Source organism: Carassius auratus, unplaced genomic scaffold (assembly GCF_003368295.1).
Source record: "Carassius auratus strain Wakin unplaced genomic scaffold, ASM336829v1 scaf_tig00021399, whole genome shotgun sequence".
NCBI classification, from domain to species: Eukaryota; Metazoa; Chordata; class Actinopteri; order Cypriniformes; family Cyprinidae; genus Carassius; species Carassius auratus.
In genome coordinates this window covers 31,696-53,492 of record NW_020525105.1, presented here as the reverse complement: position 1 = coordinate 53,492, position 21,797 = coordinate 31,696, and the positions used below count along the sequence as shown (strand labels likewise).

General features: G+C 37.0%; 1 protein-coding gene across 1 annotated transcript in view; it reads right to left on the bottom strand.

The window, feature by feature from the left end:
• The window catches only part of LOC113076891 (rho guanine nucleotide exchange factor 17-like), a 31,803-nt gene extending 10,568 nt beyond the window's left edge, over positions 1-21,235 (bottom strand). Inside the window, 11 exon segments of the mRNA XM_026249503.1 lie at positions 71-278; positions 517-635; positions 1,007-1,092; positions 1,531-1,640; positions 1,725-1,775; positions 2,740-2,916; positions 3,920-4,012; positions 4,626-4,742; positions 9,968-10,150; positions 12,452-12,529; positions 20,476-21,235. Of these exon segments, the coding sequence (XP_026105288.1) occupies positions 71-278; positions 517-635; positions 1,007-1,092; positions 1,531-1,640; positions 1,725-1,775; positions 2,740-2,916; positions 3,920-4,012; positions 4,626-4,742; positions 9,968-10,150; positions 12,452-12,529; positions 20,476-20,667 (1,414 nt within the window). The 5' untranslated portion in view covers positions 20,668-21,235.
• Between the last annotated feature and the right edge of the window lie 562 nt (positions 21,236-21,797).

Below are 21,797 nucleotides of genomic sequence, written 5' to 3'. Positions count from 1 at the left end.
GATGTGACTTGCTCTTAGATCACTGTACATCACTCAGAACAGAAACAGAGGGTCAGCTCTGATGATTTACCGAGCTTCTTCTTGGCCTCCTCGAAGGCCTGCTCGAAGTTACTGCGGGTATCAGGGCTGCTGAACTCAAAGATGAAGGTGGTCTCGGCTGAAGTGCTGGTCAGCTCTAGTTTAGTGGGCAGTAACGTCATGCTGAAGGCCACAGACTGTTTATCTGCCAGCTCCCGGTGAACCGACGCCATCAGATCCTTTATCACATCGTCCAAACTCTGACACACACACACAAACTCACTTCAGAATAAGTCGGCACAAGCAAAACAACATTTTATCCTGTCTTCTAAAAGTTTCTCTATTTTTATATCCCAAATATGCACAGAAAGACTTAAATTTATTTTGTTTATTTGCATGCACCATTATTTCCCCACCACTTTACAACCAATCAGGACAGCTATGTAATCCGTCAGAAAAAACCTGAATGAAGTATTTTTAATGCTAAATCAGAAAGACCTGATGGGGGAAACTGAGTGTTTCTGACAGCTTGCTTATTTGGCCCAGCGTGCTGAGATCTTCATCCAGACGGCTGATGGTTTTCTGGATGTTTTCTCTGTTCGTGGCTTGATTAGAACCTGTGATGAAGAAATGACAATGGGTCAGTAACAGAGCACCAAAGTTCAAGTGTAATAGCAAAGAATAATATAAAAGGGGGATAAAATAAAATACATTAATAATGCATAAAATTTATTCATTAAATATAAAAATAATGCATGAAATAAATAACAGAAAAGAATCATAAAAATGCAAAAAAAAAAACAAAAAAACACCAGGTACAATTAAATAATTAAATGATAATTAAAATGAATAATTCGTTAATTTAAATAAAGAAACAAGCAAGAAAAGGTAAGATAACTCTAGGACATTCAAGAAAGGGCTCTTAATTTTAAAAATGAACTCAGTGTGAATTTAAACTTTTAAGAGCATGTTAGATGAAAATCAGTACCTTTAACCACTTCAATGTCTTCTAAAGGCAGTTTCCACAAGAACTTGTATTTGCTGGAGGTGTCAATGAAACTAGCAGTGGAGTATCTGAAAGAGAGACCAATGTTCATCAGTCAAGGATATTTCCAACATCGTTAGTGTGCACTTGTAGTCCTAGTCTGGTGTCTGAAATGTTGCTGGTTCAAATGCGGTGCAGGGTTCATCATGAAAGGTCACCGAACTCTTAAACAAGTCACAAAAGAGTGTTTACAGAGCTCTAATGTGATGCATTTCCATATTTCTGCTGCTGTCAAAGAAATAAGCGTCCTGCAAGTTAACGACACATGAAACAGACTGTCTCTGTGCTGTTTCCATGACTGTCCACTAGAGCGCAGTGCTATTCACAAATAAACCGCTTTTATTGTGGCCATCAGAACAGAAGAGCTCAGGGGACTCTGGGGTTTCTAAACCAAACAGCAGTTTCCCAGGCCCTTCTCACATCTCTGGACTATTAAAAGAACGCTGCAAATGCACAGCCGCACTCACAGACTCATGGAGCTCCGGCGCAGAGATCCAGACTTCCTCTTCAGCGTGGTGCAGATGAGCAGATCGCTGAACAGAAACAGAGAGCGGTCCTTCTTACCGCCCACCGTTTTCTACAGCACAGAGAAGGACAGAGGTTTAGGAAGCTCAACCGTTTGCTTTAACTAATTTGATTTCTTGTGCTTATTAGTGCTCACCGCTTCCACCACCATCTCTTGTCTCAGGAACTTCCTCTGTGGATTCAGGATCTGACAGGAAAATACATTATTAGGTGTTACTGAGGGCAAACTAGTCTTCATACCACTGGAACATGTTTGTGTGGTATCAATCGAACATATTTAATCAGATTTTCAACCGAAACTGTAAATACACTGAAAAAAGGTTATTGCTTGATAATTGTCTGTTTTCACAAGTAAATATACACAAACATATTCAACCTTGTTTTCTGAAAAACAATAAAAATATCTGACAGTGAGGTTATAAAAATAAACTTCCATTTGACAAATATATTCTCCTTTTTTTGTGCAATTTGTGCATTTGTCACAAAACAACACTTAATATCGTAGAGTAAGGCAAGGTATATTAATATGATAATTTAAACTGCTTTAAATAAAGGGATTTATTTAGTTTTTGTTTGTTCATATTTAGTCCATTACATTTTCTTGCTCACTTTTTTTTGTCTTTTTCCAGCCGTACAAATATCTAAACATGATATAAGATGATATAAAATATTAAGCCTTGTCTTCTGAAAAATGTATCAAAATTTAAGCTTTAAAAAAATCTGCAAATGGTGTCATAAAAAATAACATAATTCAAAGAGAAAACAATATTATTTTTCTTACCTCACTAACAAATATAATATTTTTCTTGATTTTATGACAAAAAGCACTTAATTTTGACGTTTTTTTATTTTTCGTAAAACAAGACTTAATGTCATCTTGCTTCTCAAATAAATATATAAATCTGGATTAAAGAATGTTTCGATATTTAAAATGGAAAACAAGAAGATATTAAAAAAATCATTTTTACAATGTATTAGTAACTGTAATGGTGGACTAGTCCTCCAACAATTAGGCAAGGAAACGGAAGTTTATTTATATGCCAAATTTCATAAAAGCGATTTAAAAAAAAATCATAAATAAAAATGGATTTAAAATCATGTTTTAATCAAAGCAGCTGATGAATTGCAGGAGTGAGTCTGAGTGATCTCACGTGCTCCACGCCTTCGATGTGCGCCTCGATCTCCTGCATGACGCGTGTCTCTCGCTCCAGCTCCTCGGCGGTGTGTCGGCCCTTGTTGATCCTCTCAGCCAATCGCTTGATGTTCTTCTGGGCGTCCTGCAGGAACAGGTAGTCTGGGTGATCCTCGGGAGTGTGCTTCAGAAGATCCTGAAGCACAGAAACAGAACGGTTCATTTAAAAACTAAACTACCAAAACTAACAAAGACACCTATAAAATGCATAGTTTCGGTGCTGAATATTCAAGAACAGCATCTCAGAGCAAAAGGACAATGAATTTAAGCATTTTGTCCTTAACATTAAGAGACGAGATGAGTAAATATGAAGGATTTTAACTAGCTGCTAAACTGTGATCACATACAAAACATGTGATTTGTGAAATATCAAATAGCATTCGTTTTTCCTGATAAGAATTGTGATTGTGATTTAAAATGTATTTTTTTAAAGAGGTCCAGATTTTCTTTAGTTGTTTGTAATTAGGCCATAAAAACAAAAAATATGGTTATTTATCAATATGACTCATTATATTATTATCATTTTAAATTTTTAGAAATTATTACATTTTAGTCCTGTAATTTTAAAGTTAGACTGTAAAATAAAACTATAGTTTTTAATTGAGTACTCTAACAATAGTCTATTACTACTACTATTAAATAAAAAGTATATATTTTTTATTTATTTATTTATTTATTTTATAGCACAACAGTAACATTACAATATTAAAATGTATGTCGTAATTTCCTAATTTCAAACATTATATCTTTGAGCTTATATTTAGGGGAAAATATGCCAAGTTTAGGTTTATAAATTTGCTCAAATTGATGGCACATGTTTTATTCCCAAATGAACATAAGTGACACAATGATACGAAGATTGAAATTATGCAGCGATGCATTTACTGTAAAAACAGTGTTTAAAAAAGCTACATGCTTGTGAATGAACACAGCTAGCAGTTACAAACACGCTGTGCACATGTTTAAATATAATGCAGTTTTTGCAATTTGCCAATTGCACGTTATATTACAATTCTGAAATTATTTAAATTAATCATTCAGCTCTGTCTGATGTGTTCCAAACGAACAAGACATGTTATCAATAAAAAAACAAACAGGCACAAAAAGGTAAAAGAAAAATGGGAGAAGGTTAGTGTCACCTTAACTAGCAGCTCGTATCGTGGGATCCGCTGTACCGGCTTTATCATCAGATCACCCAGAGCTTGTTTCTCTTTATTCTCACGCATGCTTTGCTGAAGAGGAAAGAGAGAGACAAACAAAAAGTTTAGAAGAACAACTATACTTTATCTTGATTTTAACTACATGTGTACAGTTTACCCAACCATGCTTTACTAGATAACTTGGTTTCGGGTCAGTTTAAGGAGGCACCACTAGAGGGCAGTAACCCTCGAAACATTTTATGATTCGGCTGGGAGTATATGAAAGCATAAATATGCATATGAAAGGAGGAGGGAATTTATGTGTATATATATTTATTATAAATGTTGCTTTGGAAATTAACTTAAACAGGTTCAAGTTTACTAAAAGTAAAACAGAAAAAAGAAAATGAAAGAACATGAACATAAAAGTGATTTCAAACCATGAATAAATAATACTAGTATAAATAATACTGTAATAACACTGGTTTAACCTCATGTGTGTCACCACTCATGTGTAGTCCATCTTTAAACACTGAAAATGAACCCAGTGTAGCTGTTTGAACAGTTTCTTTGCACATCTTCATATCATTCAAAGCTAAACTGTACCAAATGGCCAAGAGCTGCTAGAACAGCCTCTCGAGAGGATTACTGCAGTGTAAAAGTATTTCTACCAACACACACGCACAGAAACAACGTTGTAATGTACCTCTAGAAACTTTAGGAAAGCAGGCTTGGCTTCCTTGGCGATTCTCACTGCGTCTTTGGCGTTCATGAAGTTGTCGATGTACGCTGAATAAATATTGGCGAGGATCTCTTTGGAAAACTGTGAGGAGAAAGCCGAGACATTAGCAGCACTGAACAGAACAGATGTGCACCGTCACAAACTCAAATCATTGATAGAAACCTGTCTTATGGCTTTAGAGAATTTTTCAATGTTATCATGTTAAGCCACAAAACAAAAACCAACACAAAGGTGCTTTTTGTAACTGAAACGGCTTCCTATGTGATAGTAGGACAACACTGAGTATTATCTTTGTCTGTGGATGGTGTGTGTCCTCAAATACATCTCTGGCGGGTCATGAGGAGAAACAGATCATCTCCAGCGCTATGAGCGTATGACTGTAGCGCACACAGGGGGATAATTTGCCCTGTTTTACGAGCCCTGAAGAACAGGCGGACACATCTGCACAATCTCCATTTCATGGATGCTTTTCATTCTGACACTTCGATAAAACAAAATAAAATAAAAACTATTTTTAAATGTTATGTACCACCACCTGATGCTCAGGTTTCCCTTTGTGTAGTTCACAGCTATACTGAATATTAAAGTGCACATAAATGCAAAAAAAGTAAATCAAATCAAATAAAGAAAATATTTTTATAAGCTTTAGGTACAGCTGCCTAAGCATTCATTGAGTCTAGTTTACAGTTGTACTGAAACATTAAAGTGCACATGAATGTAAAATAAAATATTAAATAAAAACAATGAAGTTAATAATAATTATTAATGCTCAGGATTCCTTGTGTCTAGTTTGCATTTGAACATTACAAGTACACATGAAAATAATAAATAAAAAAATACAATAAACGGTTTCATAGTTTATGTTCCGCCACCCGATGCTCAGGTTTCCTCGTGTCTAGTTTTAAGTCGTACATTAAAGTGCGCATGAATGTAATATAACAAACGAAACACAAGTTCGATGAAATAATTGAAATGATTTGATATTGTAGATTACTGAATATAAGGTGAACGACCCTCAGTTTTTATGTTTTGTTTTTGGTCATTCTGGCTTCAGCATGTGACTTGGCTTTTTTGTTATTTAATAAAATTAATAAAACAAGATAATGCCCCTTTCTTGCAGTACAAAAAGTCACAAAACTTTGCTAGGTGTGTGTGTGTGTGTGTGTGTGTGTGTGTCTATAATGTTAGATGAATCTCAGTGCTTTTAAAAGTCCCTATGGAAAAAACTAGTAAGAAAAATGTCTTTCAGATCCATAAAAAACATCGGAATTATTACAAAACGACAATGAAAACACTCAAATAACAACATGAGCGTAGGCATGAGCATAAGAGACACAGGGTTCAGTGCGGCACTATAAAGCGACGCAGATCCTGAAAGAAACTCATAAAACTCTAACTACCTGAGTTGGTCGACTCTGGCTGGAACGTCTAAACAACACTGAACTAGCAATGGTGAGGTGGTTTACTCCAGTATAGCGGGACAGGGGGTCAGACAGATTAAAACCCCACACAGAGACACTCAGCGTCCCTTCAGCTTCAGCAGACTTACACAACAGAGACTAGAGTTCCAAAGACTGGGCTTCGTAAGATTTTTACAAATATTTCAAAAAAGATTTTTATGCTCATCAAGGCTTCATTTATTTATTAAAAATACAGTAAAAACAGTAAAAATTTTAAATATTATTACAATTTAAAAAAATTATTTCCTATGTTAATATATTTTAAAATATCATTTATTTCTGTGATGCGCAGCTGTATTTTCAGCATCACTCCTCCAGTCTTCAGTGTCACATGATCCTTCAGATCATTTACTGCTCAGGAAACATTTCGGATTATTATCAATGTTGAAAATAGTTTAGCTGCTTCATTTTGTTATTTGGAAACTGTGCTATATTTTATTTATCATATATTTGAAATAGCTTTCTCCTGTAAAATGATAAATGTCATTACTGTCATTACTGATCCATTTAAATTGTCTTTGCTGAAAGAAAGTATTCATTTTGAATGGCAGTGATGGGAATAACGGCGTTATAAATAACGGCGTTACTAACGGCATTACTTTTTCCAGTAACGAGTAATCTAATTGATTACTCTTCTCATCTTAATAACGCCGTTACCGTTACTGCCAAAAAATGCGGCGCGTTACTATAACTGATGATGAAGCTGTTCTTTTTTTTCATCAGACCAACTAGATCTCTGAGCGAGAGGCAAATATTTTTTTTTTTACTGTTCTTCCTTGGTTAGTGGGCAGAGCACGAGACAAGCCCATAAATCCTGACGATTGGCTGAGGTAGAGTAAAATTTCATTGTAAGCCAATCAGAGGTAGAGTTGGGCGGGTGTTCGAAAGCACGCATAGGTAGTGATGTGAATTCGGCTCTTTTGACTCAGCTCACTGAAAAGAGCCGGCTCTTTGGCTCACAAACGGCTCTTTAAATGACTTTGACTATAATATTTCAATTTTTATTACATAATTATTTAATTTCTATAGGCTAAATTTGATAAAATAGAGTCGGCTCTTCAGATATGCGAGCCAGCTCCCGAAGTTCAACTAAAAGAGCCGGCTCTTAGAGTCGGCTCATTCGCGAATCGCGAACGACTCATCAAAAGCTCATTCGCGAACGAGTCGATCCATCATCACTAACGCTCATTCGCGAACAACCCATCATCACTAACGCTCATGAATTGCGAACAACACATCATAACGCATAGTCGGACAGGACAGGACACACAAGGAACAACACAAGCCAGTCAGTCAACGAGAGACAGGTATGGCGACGAGCCCAAATAATCCAACAGTAGCCTTCTCTAAATAGAAGTATACATTACTTTTTCCTTCAAGAAATTAAAGAAACAATAAAAGGAAATATCAAAAGTTCCCAAAAATCTATCGTGTTATTTGCATTGATCCACTATATAAACATAATATCTACATACATGGAATTTGATTGGAGGCTAGTCTCACTTCAGATGTGTGTACAATGCTTCATGTTTCTGTTAATAATGTATTGTATTAAGTGTCCATTTCATTATACTATTCAGATTTATCATAAATAATTGAACATGCACATGTATTTTAAGTTCCTTTAAAGAGGGGTAGAGGTGGGGTCACATTTGAGCATTTAAAATTTAATTTTACTTGAAAGTAACGCAATAGTTACTTTCTTAAGTAACTAGTTACTTTTAAAATTTGTAACTGAGTAACTAATTTAGTTACTTTTTGGAAGAAGTAACTAGTAACTGTAACTAATTACTTTTTAAAAGTAACTTGCCCAACACTGTTGAATGGTAGAGATGATATTTAAGGTAAAATGTGGAACTAGCAGCAGGAGAAATGCTGTGTGTGTGTGTGTGTGTGTTAGGGGTGGGCGATATCTCGATATTTAAAATATATCGAGATATTTTTTAAACACGATATGGATTTTGACATATCGTATATATCGATATATTGTTTATATTCTGATTCCGCCACTTTGCTTGTTTGCCTTCCCTGTGCTGTGCTCGCCCCCGCTCGCTCGCCCCCCGCCTCCTTGCTTTTGTCCCTTCTCACCTCGCGTGTAGAGAACTAGTCAAAAAAAAAAGACAACTGGCTCCATTATATGGAGATACTTCAGTTTTAAGGCGTAGGGCGAACGGCAGGCAGATGTCTACTGTAGGGCCCAATGAAACGCGAACGGAATCGCGGAATCCAGTCATAAAAATGGAATTTACAGTTTAACGCGGAATGTCACGGAATTGGTCAAATTTTAAATAAATTAATCAAAAGTCGGTCATGCACTTACATCAAATCGCGAAATGGACTAATATCTGCAAATATTAACCCGGAAAAGTCTATTTAAATATGAATCCTGCATGTTCTGCGTGTCTGTGTCAACGAATGGAGCAGAAGCGCGTCTTCATTCATTAAACACTGAAGCTCGCATAACGCTCGCGCTGATTTCATTGTCTTTCCTCTCTCTAAATAAAGATGTGAACACATGAGGAACATCTCCAGAACTGCACTGAGAGTCACTTCATGAGCATCTGACCGTCTGATTTGAGTAAAACTACCCTCATATATCACATCATAGACTGTAGTATCACATACACAGAACTGTAAAGGTAAACCCGTCAAAATAAAAGTATTTGACTGAAATCTATCACTATTGTTCAGCAGAATTTACATAGCCCACTAATACTACTATTAAAATGAAACGAACATAATTTTATAAGGAATAATCACACAACATTTCTCCCATGTTTTATTTTTAATAGTAAATCCCCTTTGTTTACCAAAAAATAAAGTTTGCTTAATTTTAAATAATTAAAAGATAAATTAAATGAATGTTTTATGCCTTCATTTGATAATCAGAAAAATGTAAATACACAGAATTTCTGAAGGGAAAAAACATTTCACATAAGGCTATTTTAAGAATTGTTTTTAACTAATTAAGTTGTTTTTATGCATTTAAATAATTGCACATGCTAAAACACAGAATTAGGTAACAATAAAACATATGGTGAAGAAAAAAATAAAATGTTTCATAGGCCCCTTAACATGTAATTTTTGCCATATTTGTTTTTGCAGTAGTTTTTTGGGGGTTATTTTTCCTGTAAAGATATCGAGATATATATCGTATATCGAGATATAGCAAAATATATCGAGATATATTTTTTGCTCCATATCGCCCAGCCCTAGTGTGTGTGTGTGTGAAGGACAGTGAGGTGAGACAGTGTGGCGTCTCTGTCGGCTAATAAGCTGACATCTCTTTAGGACGGAAAACAAACACCTGCTACACGTTCTGAGAGCCTAGCTTTCTCATGCACTATCAGAGCAGATCTCTGGTTAAATGCACCAGCCTTGTGTGTGGCCAATTACAGAGGATGAATGACATCATCACTATGAGACATGGCAGGAAGTGAAGAGCAGTGAAGACCTTTGATTTCTGTATGTGACTGATGATAGTTTTAATCAAATGAAATTATTGTGAAATTTGATTCTGGATGATTTTCCACAAACAAAGGGCCCCCATATTAGCATCCAATTATACTTTAATATTCACTATATTCAGTATACTAATGTTGCATACTACTTAGAATAGATAGTATGCAAACCGGGACACAGCATTCGTTCTTCTCTTCCAGACAGTGAGCAATATTATCCTAAAAACATGCACGGATCCAGAAAACCAAAAAAACCATTGAAAATGTTCACCATCTGAGCTTTTCTGGTACAGTACAGTATTTTCAGCATAGCCTAATATGGTTTTGGATGCTATTCTCATATAATACGGTACAAATTGTTTTGAATTAGTGGTTAGGATCTCACCGACTGTATGAGCACATGACCGATCGTCTGTTTGTCGTGCCACTGGTTCACACAGTCCAGCACCTGCTCCAGGAACTGCTCGTGATGCTCGAAGATCTCAGGGATCTGGTAAAACATCTCGTCCACCAGAGACGGGTCACAGAGAGGCGAGGTTTCCGGGTGCTTGAGGGGCTTCATGTAGCCCTGAAACCAGAACAACAACACGGAGAGACAGCGGTAATGTGAGAAGAGCTGAAACTGGAACAATTGTTACATTTTAGTACTGAATTAATTATTATTGAACATTTTCATTGCAATGCATTATGGCCAGCTCAAAAATAAACCTAAATGAGTATGCATGCAAATAGTAAAGGATCTGCATTAGTAAATGACAGAATGTGTTGGTGTGTGCCTGTGGTGGTCTGGGACAGACTCTGATTAAAGGAAATGCCTGCCTCTCCTCTTGGGACGTAAACTGTGTCACATCAAATGCAGATAAACATTCTGCTTCTGTGTCTTTACTGTTACAAAACAAGTCCTTTATAAAACCAAAGATGCATCTCAATGACTTACTCAAGCTCATTCAAAAAAGTTCAGGTTAAATGTCATGTGCAACCCATTTTACTTCTATAAAACAACTTATTCATATGTAATAGAATGTTAAATGAAACAAAAAGTACACATTATATTTAGTTTATCTATGTTTGTACATTTCAGTGCTTTACCTTCATATTTTATTTAATTTTTAGGGGAGGTTTTCTGGGTACTAAAGGGGTTTCATTTCCAAATGTCATTTCCAAAACATTTTATTTAAAATGACACGTTAACAACCAACAAGACACTTAAAAACTAAACTAAACAAAAAAAAAAAAAACATTCAGAATGTTTGCACTTAGTGATTCTACTATTCTGTTCATCTACGTTTGTATATTTCAATGCTTTACCTTCATGTTTTATTTAATCATTACCTTTAAACACAAATATTTATTTGTAATTTTTATTTTTCCCCACCCTGTATAAATCAGAATAAATAATAATAATACATAAAACACACACACATCCACACAAACACTAGATAGGCAGCATTACATTACTATTACCTCAAATAATTATTACTGAAATGGAATTAAAAAGAATATAATTTGTTGATTTAGATCTCATGTTATTTCATGTATTTTATGGTACTGAATGATAATCATACGCATACATTATACTATGGTCTACATGATAATTTAAATTATACTTTAAAAAAAACTATTGCTATAGTCAGCTATATAGTCACACACACACACACACACACACACACACACACACACACACACACACATGAACACGAACACACGTTTGTTTAAGTGTGTTCATCCCATAGGTGTAATGGTTTTTATTACTTTACAAACTGTATATTCTATGTCCCTTCACCAACCCTACACCTAACCCTAACCTTCACAGGAAACTTTGTGCATTTTTACTTTCTCAAAAAACTAATTCTGTATTATTTATAAGCGTTTTGAAAAATGGGGACATGGGTTATGTCCTCATAAGTCACCCTCTCCTTGTAATACCTGTGTCATTCCCATGTCATTATACAGAGTTGTGTCCTGATATGACACAAAAACAAGAGCACACACACACACACACACACACACACACACACACACACACACACACACACACACACACACAACCCTGTTGGCACACAGTAGTGTGTCTGGTTCAGTTTGTGTTTTGACAAGCAAACATCTGGCCAACATTCTTCTAGCATTTCAAACGCCCTAAAACGTGCCCAGAGACATGCCAGTGCCACGATCAAGCGCTCTCGCCTGTCATCCGTCCGTCCACATTCACACCTCGAAGCTGATTGACCTGCGCTTGTGCTTCTCTCTCATTGTTGGCTCAGATTCGCCCGCTGCGGGCCATCTACAAGTAATGATGTTGACTGGAACACAATCATTTACCCCACAGCTAACCGCTTCCTTTAACACAGAACGACAGCACTAACGCTGGTGAGAATTACTCAGTAATGGGACATTTTAGAGCAGCGCTGGGTGATCGAGCTCAAACACTGCTGCGCTCCAGGACTTGCTCACCTTGTTACCACGGCAACCGCTGCACCAGCTAGAATAGGTTGTTATGAGTCAGGAGAGATTGGAAAAGATGATGATTTATTGCTCTCTTTTGCTTATTAAATTCTGTATGCAGCTTCCGCTCTTGCTCTTTCAGTAAAATCATGTTTCTGTTCTTCTGTTCTGTTCACAAATGACATATTCTTAATGATAGAGTACTTTTTTTATTTTAATGAAGAATGTTCTGCAACATCCTTGGTTAGGCCATTGTGTTTAATGTGATGACTGTTATTTACTGTCCCAAGAAGCAAATCAAAATGACAAAAACTTCCTTTGGAGACATCCTCAGAGGTAAAATCAGAAGTCAAAACCAGTAGTCAATATTATCAGCTTTATATAAGCTCAAAGGCAGCCAGTATTGATTTATTTATGTGTTTAATACCTGAATAAGTGTGCGCAGAGACTCAACGTAAGATTGTTCAGTATCCAGCAGAGTCATGATCACATGTCTTCTCATATCCTGTAGAGAGAAATATAGAGATAAAACTTACAGCAAGTCACATAAAACACAGTACGCACACACATAAACAAAATGAATGCACTTAAAATAAAGAACAAAAATAGACATTAAAGTAGACATCTAAGATCGCAGCAACCTCATAAAAACACTATGGCATAACATCATAGTGAGTTTTACTCCATTTTATCCAAAGGAAAAAATTCTGTAATAAAAAAAAAAAAAACTTATAATGATTTTAAAGCAGTCAAGAACATTATTATGGCATTTTGGATGCTTTAGTAATTTTTGGAAACGGAAACACACACGAACACACACTTTACAATGAAGCTCTAATCAAAATAAGAGTTTCCTGTTTACTGGTTCATGTCAGAGACTGAGCCAAATATGTTTATGTTTCCGTCTAAGAGCAGATAACCTTCACTAACCACTGTGATTCAGCCCTGAGCGACACCACACCACAAACACAACTGACCAAGACAGGCACAGAGACGTTTAAGAGAAGAGCTGATAATGGGCAGGATGTGTGCTGCTCTTTCATGATGGAGTATGTTAAGCAGCATCTTCTCTGAAATGCCCAGCTCAAACACGCAATGTGACACGGATGTAATCTCAACAGGAAGTCACGTCCAGCGTATGCCACCCAAAGTCACGTATACCATGAAACAGGCCGGAGGAGAGATCATTTACTAGGCTTGCTTTTTAAACTGGTTACTGTGAGTAGAAAAGCTCCAAATGTTTATTAAAACACCTGTACGGCTTCATAAGAGTTTATTTCTGAAAGTACGTCAGTAGCATCTCACACAAAAATCACCATACAAAATTGGTTCCACATATGATTTCTTGAGTGTAACGGGGACTCTTGAATAGATCCAAGTATAAGCTTTATTAACACAGAAGGCATGGTCAAAACAGGCAAGGTCAATATCAAACAAACAATGTAATCCAAGGCAGAGAAAAAAAAGAGCAATCCAAGGGAACAGGCAATGTTTAAAATCCAAGTGAGCAGTCCAAAGTAACAATTAAACCAATCAATGAAACAAGGCCACGGCAATGGCAATTGAAAAAACACTTGGTAGAGTCTGCAACAGCAAAATAGTACTTTTCGCAATGTGAGAGTGATTGTGTGTTACTTAAATAGTCCTCCTAAATGCAAACAGTTGTGCAAGTAATACGCTCCTGGTTTGGGGTGTTATGGGAGATAAAGTCAGTGAAACAATGGTACAGGTAAATGGAGTGCCCTCTAGAGGATCTCATGTGCACTCCAGTTGGAGATCCTGACATTCCCTCCATCCTTAAGCCAAATCAAGCATAAGTCCAGGAGTGCGGTGAAGCACAGGCTGCTGGTTCTGTGTAAGGTGAAGTATTTCTGTAACGAGGAGGATAGATCCCAGTGCAAACTTTATTAACGCAAAAGGCATTGTCAAAACAGGCAGGGTAAAGATAGAACAAACAATGTAATCCAATGCAAAGACAAAAGAGTAATCCAAGGCAACAGGCAATGGTCAAAATCCAAGTGAACAGTCCAAAGTAACAAATAAATGAAACAAGGTAAGGGCAATGGCAAATCAATACTTTGCAATGCGAGAGTGATTTTGTGTAACTTAAATAGTCCTTCTAAAAGGAAACAGCTGTGCATGTAATTAGTTCCTGGCAAGGGGTGTTATGGGAGATGTGGTTCTTAAAACAAGGGTACAGGTTGGAGCTGAAGATCTTTGTCCGAACCCGACGGGACCCGTCGGGACCCGACGGGTTCGGGCTTAATTTCTATCATCTTATGCGGGCTCGGGCCGGGCTCGGGCTTGCGCTCCAGTTTGCGAGGTAAACGAGCGGTCATGTGATGTGTTTCGATTAGTGCGAGACAGATGCGAAAATGAATGCTGAGCAGGTGTAACGGAGGATTGCTTCTGTGATTACGTTTTGGTTGCACCAGCAACTAAAGCAAACTCTGAGGTGTGGAAAAGTTTTGACCATGTTTATAATGAGAATAATGAGTGAATAATGATGCACCATCAGTGAGCGCAGGAGCGCGCTGAAGACATATACAGTGGATTCATTCATTTTCCTCCACAAAAACATGTAGGCTTAGCCTAATCTCTGTGAGTAAAGGTTTTTCTAAATATGAACTAAATATTCATTGAGTCTTAAATGCATAATGTTGACAGAGTATTTACGCTAATGTTGGCATTATTCTTTTATTAAATAAAGCAAATCCGGCGGAGCCTTTATCTTAATTTCGTTATTGCCAAATACCCATCTTAATTTAAAATTTATCTTAATTTAATTTTTTTTAATGATTCGTTTTTATTGGTGAGTTGGTCTATTTATAGGTTAAATAAGCCTATGTCTAGAATGCTGAGATGTTACGATGTGACACAGAATTTTATTTCTTTATTCCAACTTCCAAGTGGTCTAGTCCACGTTAGTTATGAGTAAATTATGTTAAAACATATATAAATTACTAATTGTTGGCAAAAGGCAAAATAGCTGTGTGCGTGCGCACATTTTAATAATGTCGGGCTGTTAACGGGTTCGGGCTTTAAAAAAGCTGTCAATCAAAATGTACTTGTCGGGCTCAGGCCGAAACCTGTCGGGCTCGGGTCCTGTCGGGCCTAACTTTTAAGGCCCCATTACAGCTCTAGTACAGGTAAATGGAGTGCCTTCTAGAGTAACTTATGGGCACAGCAAAGCTGTGTTAAAACAACATATTTTAAATTCAAACGAAGAGCTTATTTAAATGGGTTAATGTTTATGTTAGTTTATGTGAGATGGATATGTCTATCTTTTTTTTCAGCTTGTGACTGTGAAGCACTTTGGGCAACGTGAGTTATATTAAACTTTGATATATAAATAAATAAATAAATAAATAAATAAAACTCCAGCTGGATATCCTGACACTGAGCAGCAAATCAGCATATTAGAATGATTTCTGAAGGATCATGTGACACTGAAGACTGGAGTAATGATGCTGAAAATTAAACTTTGATCATAGCAATTGAAATGCAATTTTACATTATTTTCAAATAGAAAAGAGCTATTTTAAATCGTAATATTTCATTTTTTTGCTCTTTTGTATATTTTTTGTATATATTTTTTTCTATCTTATATAGAATTAACTGATTATATTTTTTTTAAAAAAATTGTACTATCATGGTAGTATAGAACTGGAAAAAGGTCATGTCCAGCCCCCCCCCCAAAAAAAAAACAAATTGAAAGAAAGAAAGCAAGAAAACAAGTGGCTGATATGTGCTAAGTGTGCTTGTATCTCTCAGACTGATGCTCATGTCATCCAGTCCATTTCCTCCCATAAAAAGCAGACAGTTTGACAGAATCAACTAACCAGCATGCTCTCTTGGCTGACACGTTCGGCTCTTAACTGCACTGAATAAACCTGAAACAAACCTACAGACCTGCTGTGAGTTCCTCTAAACAGACTAATTCTGGACTGGTTTAAAGTAATTTCCCAAGAATCTTGTTACTTTTCACCCAGGACAAATCAAACCGGCACACACAGAAGGATCTGTATATGCTGCGAAGAGTTTTAGGAGATCACTGAGCCTTTGCCTGAACTTGGTCCTAAATATAAACTGGCCATAAAAACACATTTAAACTGCATTTAGAGCGAAACGCCCTCTGGAGTCTCATCGGGGGGCCAGAAATGTGCCCAGCAGCTCCAACAGCATGTGTGGGAGCCACAAAACACATCCAAAAAAGAGCTCTGGGGTATTTCTGAAATGCCCTGATGGAAAGACACAGCTTGACATCCAGTCACAGGTACACCCTGTGGATTTGGAAAGACTTGTCTATTAAAACTATTGTTATTATTATTATTATTATTATTATTATTACAAAAAAAAAATCAAATCTTAACAAACAAACAAATAATGATGTTAAACAGAAAATATAAATGTGCACTGAAATATGAATGAAAACCTAAACTTTAAACTCCTGCCCTTGGTTGATTCTTTTATCCAAAATAACTTTCTAATGGAAACTATAATATAACTACAGTATGTATACACTATTTCTCAATACTTCTACACTGACTAAAATGAAAATCATAAAAAAAAAAAACTTCTCTCAGTACTACTACTTGGATTTCAATAGTAGCCTGATCTCATAAACACAAACACACACAAGTATTATGTGTGCTTTAAACCCTTTAATGGCTCTAATAATCATAATGTGACTAGATTGGTCACAACAGCTAGATACACACACACACACACACACACACACACAGTGCAGGTCTCAAAGTCAAAGCACAGCTTCATAACTTCATGAATACAATTCATTTAAACATCAGCGTAAGCCATGAACATTCCTGCTGTTTGGCTTACATAACGTCAAAAGGTGCCTTATGCACCCATCAAAGCTGGTCCCCTGATGAATTATGGGGCAATATCTTTGTAATGAAATCATATAATGAATGCAGGAACATCCAAATGCTTTTCTTGTAATTTAATAAAAAAATAAAAATAATTTGAAACTACAGATTTGAGTATTTCATATATATATATATATATATATATATATATATATATATATATATATATATATATATATATATATATATATATAGAGAGAGAGAGAGAGAGAGAGAGAGAGAGAGAGAGAGAGAGAGAGAGAGAGAGAGAGAGAGAGAGTATATTTCACTATTTTCTGTTTCAAACTTCTAACTTTTTAGCATCTTTAGGTTGTAATAACATAAAAAATATAATAAAATACGGGTAAATAAATATTTATTATAAAATAAAAACAAATGCAAGAAATCTATTTAATCAATATGAAATTTATTTTTCATACTGAAACTGATGAAAATGCACACCACAGTAAGTTGATCCACACATGACAGCCTCGGAACATAGTCAATAATCTTATATACAGGCACTGGACTAAAAATACATTCACAAGTCATCACTACCAAAATGAATACAATGGGCCATCTTGTTAATGCTATAAATGAATTACAGCAATAAAATAAAATTGAATCATGAACAAGAACACGAACAACAATATCACATTAGACCACAGAAATTCCAAAATTACATTTCCCTTACATTCAACTTCCGAAAGTGCATTCATATTTGCCATGTTACATTAATTTATTTGATAAAAACAAATGGCATTAATAAAACACTAACAGTGTTGACAGTCTAATGAACATGATAGAGCGTAGCTTGTCAGTGATCTACAGCTCTGTGTATTAAATGCATCTGAATAATTTCCATCTGAAAGCACGTGATGGAGATTTACCGGTACTATTAATCACAGCAGTCTAATTTCAGATTTTCAAGGTAAAAAAATGTTCTGAATCTGAAAACATCCATGTTTGGTTTAAATACCCATGTCTGATCAAAGGGACACCTCTGTCCGAGGTGCTGGCTGTAGCGTTTGATTGGTTATTTTATTAGCAGAATGAAGCAAGAGTGTGTTTAAGTTACAAGAAGATCTCATTACCTTCTAAAGCCTGAGGTACACTATGCATTTCAGCCAAACGCAGTCTCTGTGCCAACCACTATGGCTTGAGAAAAACACACATATACATGCTAGAGCACGTTTACTGCACTCTGAATCAAGCAGGTGGAATCTGCAATTTGATCCTTCGTCAGCAATCAAATCAACCTCGCTTTGATCTGATCAGAAATGGTCACCGGTCGCTAATCACAACGAGAAAATTCTGCACGGTCAATCACGAAATAGGGGCAGAGAATGTTCAAGCGTTACATGGGAATCTGTCTTCTGGACACGGTTCAAACAGGTGCTGTCGGTGTCCGGCACGCTACAGATACAGGTGGTGTGCTGAACTGGTTAAAGCATATGGCTGGTAATCAAAAGTTGCTGGTTGAATTGGTGCATGAGCTATAATCGTGTTATGCTGGGGTAAAAGCATCTGCTTAATGACTACTAATTTGCATGATATATTAAAATCAAAGCAAAAATCTGGTGATATAGTCAACTATCAGTGCTAAAAATAAAATCACATCAATTTAACTGAAATTAAACAAATGCAGCAGAGAGCAAACCGAGCACTGAAAATGCAGGCAGCTAGTTGCTTAGCACCAGAGTCTCCCTCCACACCATAGATGATCTCCACTGTCGTCATTCCCACATCACAAGAGCTGAAATCACACAGCCTAAAGTCAGCTCATCCTGCTCTCCTTTCAATCCTTCCCTCAGTTCATCAACTGGCTTTCAGGAAGAAATATACTGTCCTATAGAGCTTCTTCAACAAGGTTATGCAACTATGACAATGACTCTGGAAAAGCACATGGCGCTGTGCATGAGTCTGTCAGGCTGACGTTGCCTGATCACTTTCCATTTGCAATACTGATCAAAACACCACTGACCAGTTTGTCCAAATCAGCAGCTGACAAAAACAATGGGTTAACAAATAAAAAAAGCAATGAAATAAAATAGATCAGATCAGATCAGATCCCATTGTAAAAAAAAGATTAAAATATTAATTTAATAAATAAATACAATTAATAATTTAATAAATAAATGAAAATTGAAAAATTTGAATAAATAAGGGCATGCATAAATGCATGAATTAATAAATAAGTCGAGACTACACTGTTCCCTGTTTTGCTGGGCTTTGTCCTGAGGCCATGGCTATTTTCACTAGACCATAACAAAAATCCCTCATAAGACAGATTTACTGTCTTTGTTTATCTTAGCAAATGTGTCAAATCTAAAGCAATACAAGCAACAAAGGCAACCAACAATAACAACAAAAGTACACAATAATTCACACACTGTCTGTGCTAATGGACATGAATGATCCCTCATATTGTGTGGCTTCTAAGCAATCAGACTTTTGTTATTTTCATGTAGCAAACAATAAGTGGTTGAAAAAATCCCCAAAACTTACATTTCAGTAAGGATTTAGAGACAAGAATAACATAGAGACCAGAAATGGCAACACTCTAGCAACATACTAATAACCACTAACGTAGAACAACGAAGCAAGAAAAGCTACTATAAAGAGATGTACACATGCAGATATTTCTACTGCACGCAGTACCAGACGCTCAATGCCAGCTCTGCCAGGCCTTTACAAAAACAGGTCATGGGATCACAGCCAGTCGGCTATTTCTGGCTGGAGTAAAACACTCACGAGCAATAAACACGCTGAGAAAGAGCATCGCAGAGTAAAACAAAGCCAAAAATGAGCAAAAAGAAAAGAAACGCAGATGGAAAGTAAAAATAGCAGGAAAATATTCAAGAACACGAGGTAGTTTGTAGATTACAGAGTGCAATGAGCCTGGAGAAACAAAACTCTATTGGCTGCAGCGAAAACCAACATGAGCCAATCATCTTGCAGATTCACACCGGTCAGCGATGGACCTAATTACATGTGCCAGATTGTGAGACAGTCTTAAGACAGACGCCCACAGGGTCAGTGCAGACAGGTAAATCCCCTCAGTGTCTGGACATAATCCAAAGATTCTCCTCTCTGCTCCGTCTATCTGTGACTACACATCTACCATCCTGTCTATCTATCAACCTTTCTGTTTTTAAAATATATCCTTCTTCTATCTATCTATCTATCTATCTATCTATCTATCTATCTATCTATCTATCTATCTATCTATACACTGACCTATCTACTGACATGTTTATTTGCCAACCTATCTATTCCTCTAACAGCTTATCTACTGTACACTATCTATCTCTCTATCTCTCTATCTATCTCTCTATCTATCTATCTATCTATCTACCTACCTACCTACCTACTGAGAGTTGTAAGAAAAACACAAAAGACAAATAAAAGTGACAGATTGAACAGATTAAACAAGTAACAGTTTAACTGCTATGAAAAAACCCTGACGATAAAGCCTCACAAACGTAGATGCTCTCTTACAACAAAAACAACACAGAAACCAACCACGGCAACAGGTTCAGAGTACAACAACCATCACTGGTCTCTGCTGTAAGACTCGTACCTCAGAACTGGTCTGAGGGGCGCTGAAGCTGCCCCCAACCCTGTTTCTATTGGGCTCGACAGCAGCGCCCCTGTCCACCTCTTCACCCACCCCTCCTCCTCCTCCTCCGTCATCACTGGTGCTCTCTCCGCTCTCCTGCATCTCCTCCAGGGCGATGGTGAACTGGGCGAGGGTCCGTACCATCTGCAGCATACGACACGTGTCCCTCGCCCTCCTGGTGACGGCGGTTCTGACAGCTATCGGCACCCCCACCCCAAGCCCCCCCACCCAACAGCTCGATCACCTCCACCAGGAGATACGCAGCAACAGGCTGAAGACAGTCAGACCCCTTCCATGAGGAATAATTTGCAAAAAAATAAAATAAAAAACCTTTTGGGTTTAAATCCAAGACTGTAAAAATCCAAAGTTGAAGAGGGAATGTTTCCCCCCTATTTAAAGCCTTGAGCAGTGTTGTTCGCTTCCCTTCTGAGACAGGTAGAATCGATGACAGAGAGAGATAGACAGTAAACAGAGAGACGGCAGGGAGAGATCAGTGTGTAATGAGAGGCAGCAGACGGGCACCAACTGAACACAGCTGAGCTCAGAGCAGCGCTCACAGACCTGACCAATCCATGACCGATCCCGCACTGGCTTTATTAGATTGGCTCAGCCTGTTGGGGATGGAAACCTGGAGGTGTGGCTGTGTCTCCATGGCAACAAGGGGGTGGGGACTTGAATGATTGACAGATAGATTCTCCATACAGAATACAGCAGTAAGATTACATTAGGACTAGAGGAAAGAGAGCAGAAGGCTAATTATTATTTATATTGATAAACATTTCAATATTAATATCATGCAAGTCAATCATTTTACTATGGTAAATGTCCCAAAAAACATGGTATCACTAAGGGTAAAGGAAAACGTCACCGACCGTTTTTCGATGTTCTTCTTTCAACTTAGACACGTCGATACGTACCTCTCACGTCTCAGTGCATGCACTTAATCGCTGTAGCATGCAGTGCCACTATGTTAGCATTTAGCTTAGCAGTTTCAGGAGTGATGACGTTACTGCGCCGAGGTCGAAGTGCTGCGAAATCACCACATTTTATTTTGGGTCACCATACTTACTTGTTTAACGTGTAACCGTCTTTGAAATAGGGAAAACATGGAAGTGTTTGATGGCTTCTAAATTCATCCCGGTTTGGATCCTAAAGAATGAATGGTGCTAAGCTAAATGCTAACATAGTGGCGCGGTGCGCTACAGCGATTAAAAGTGCAAGCACTGAGATGGGAGAGGTACATATCAACTCGTCTAAGTTGAAGAAAGAACATAGTGAAATTT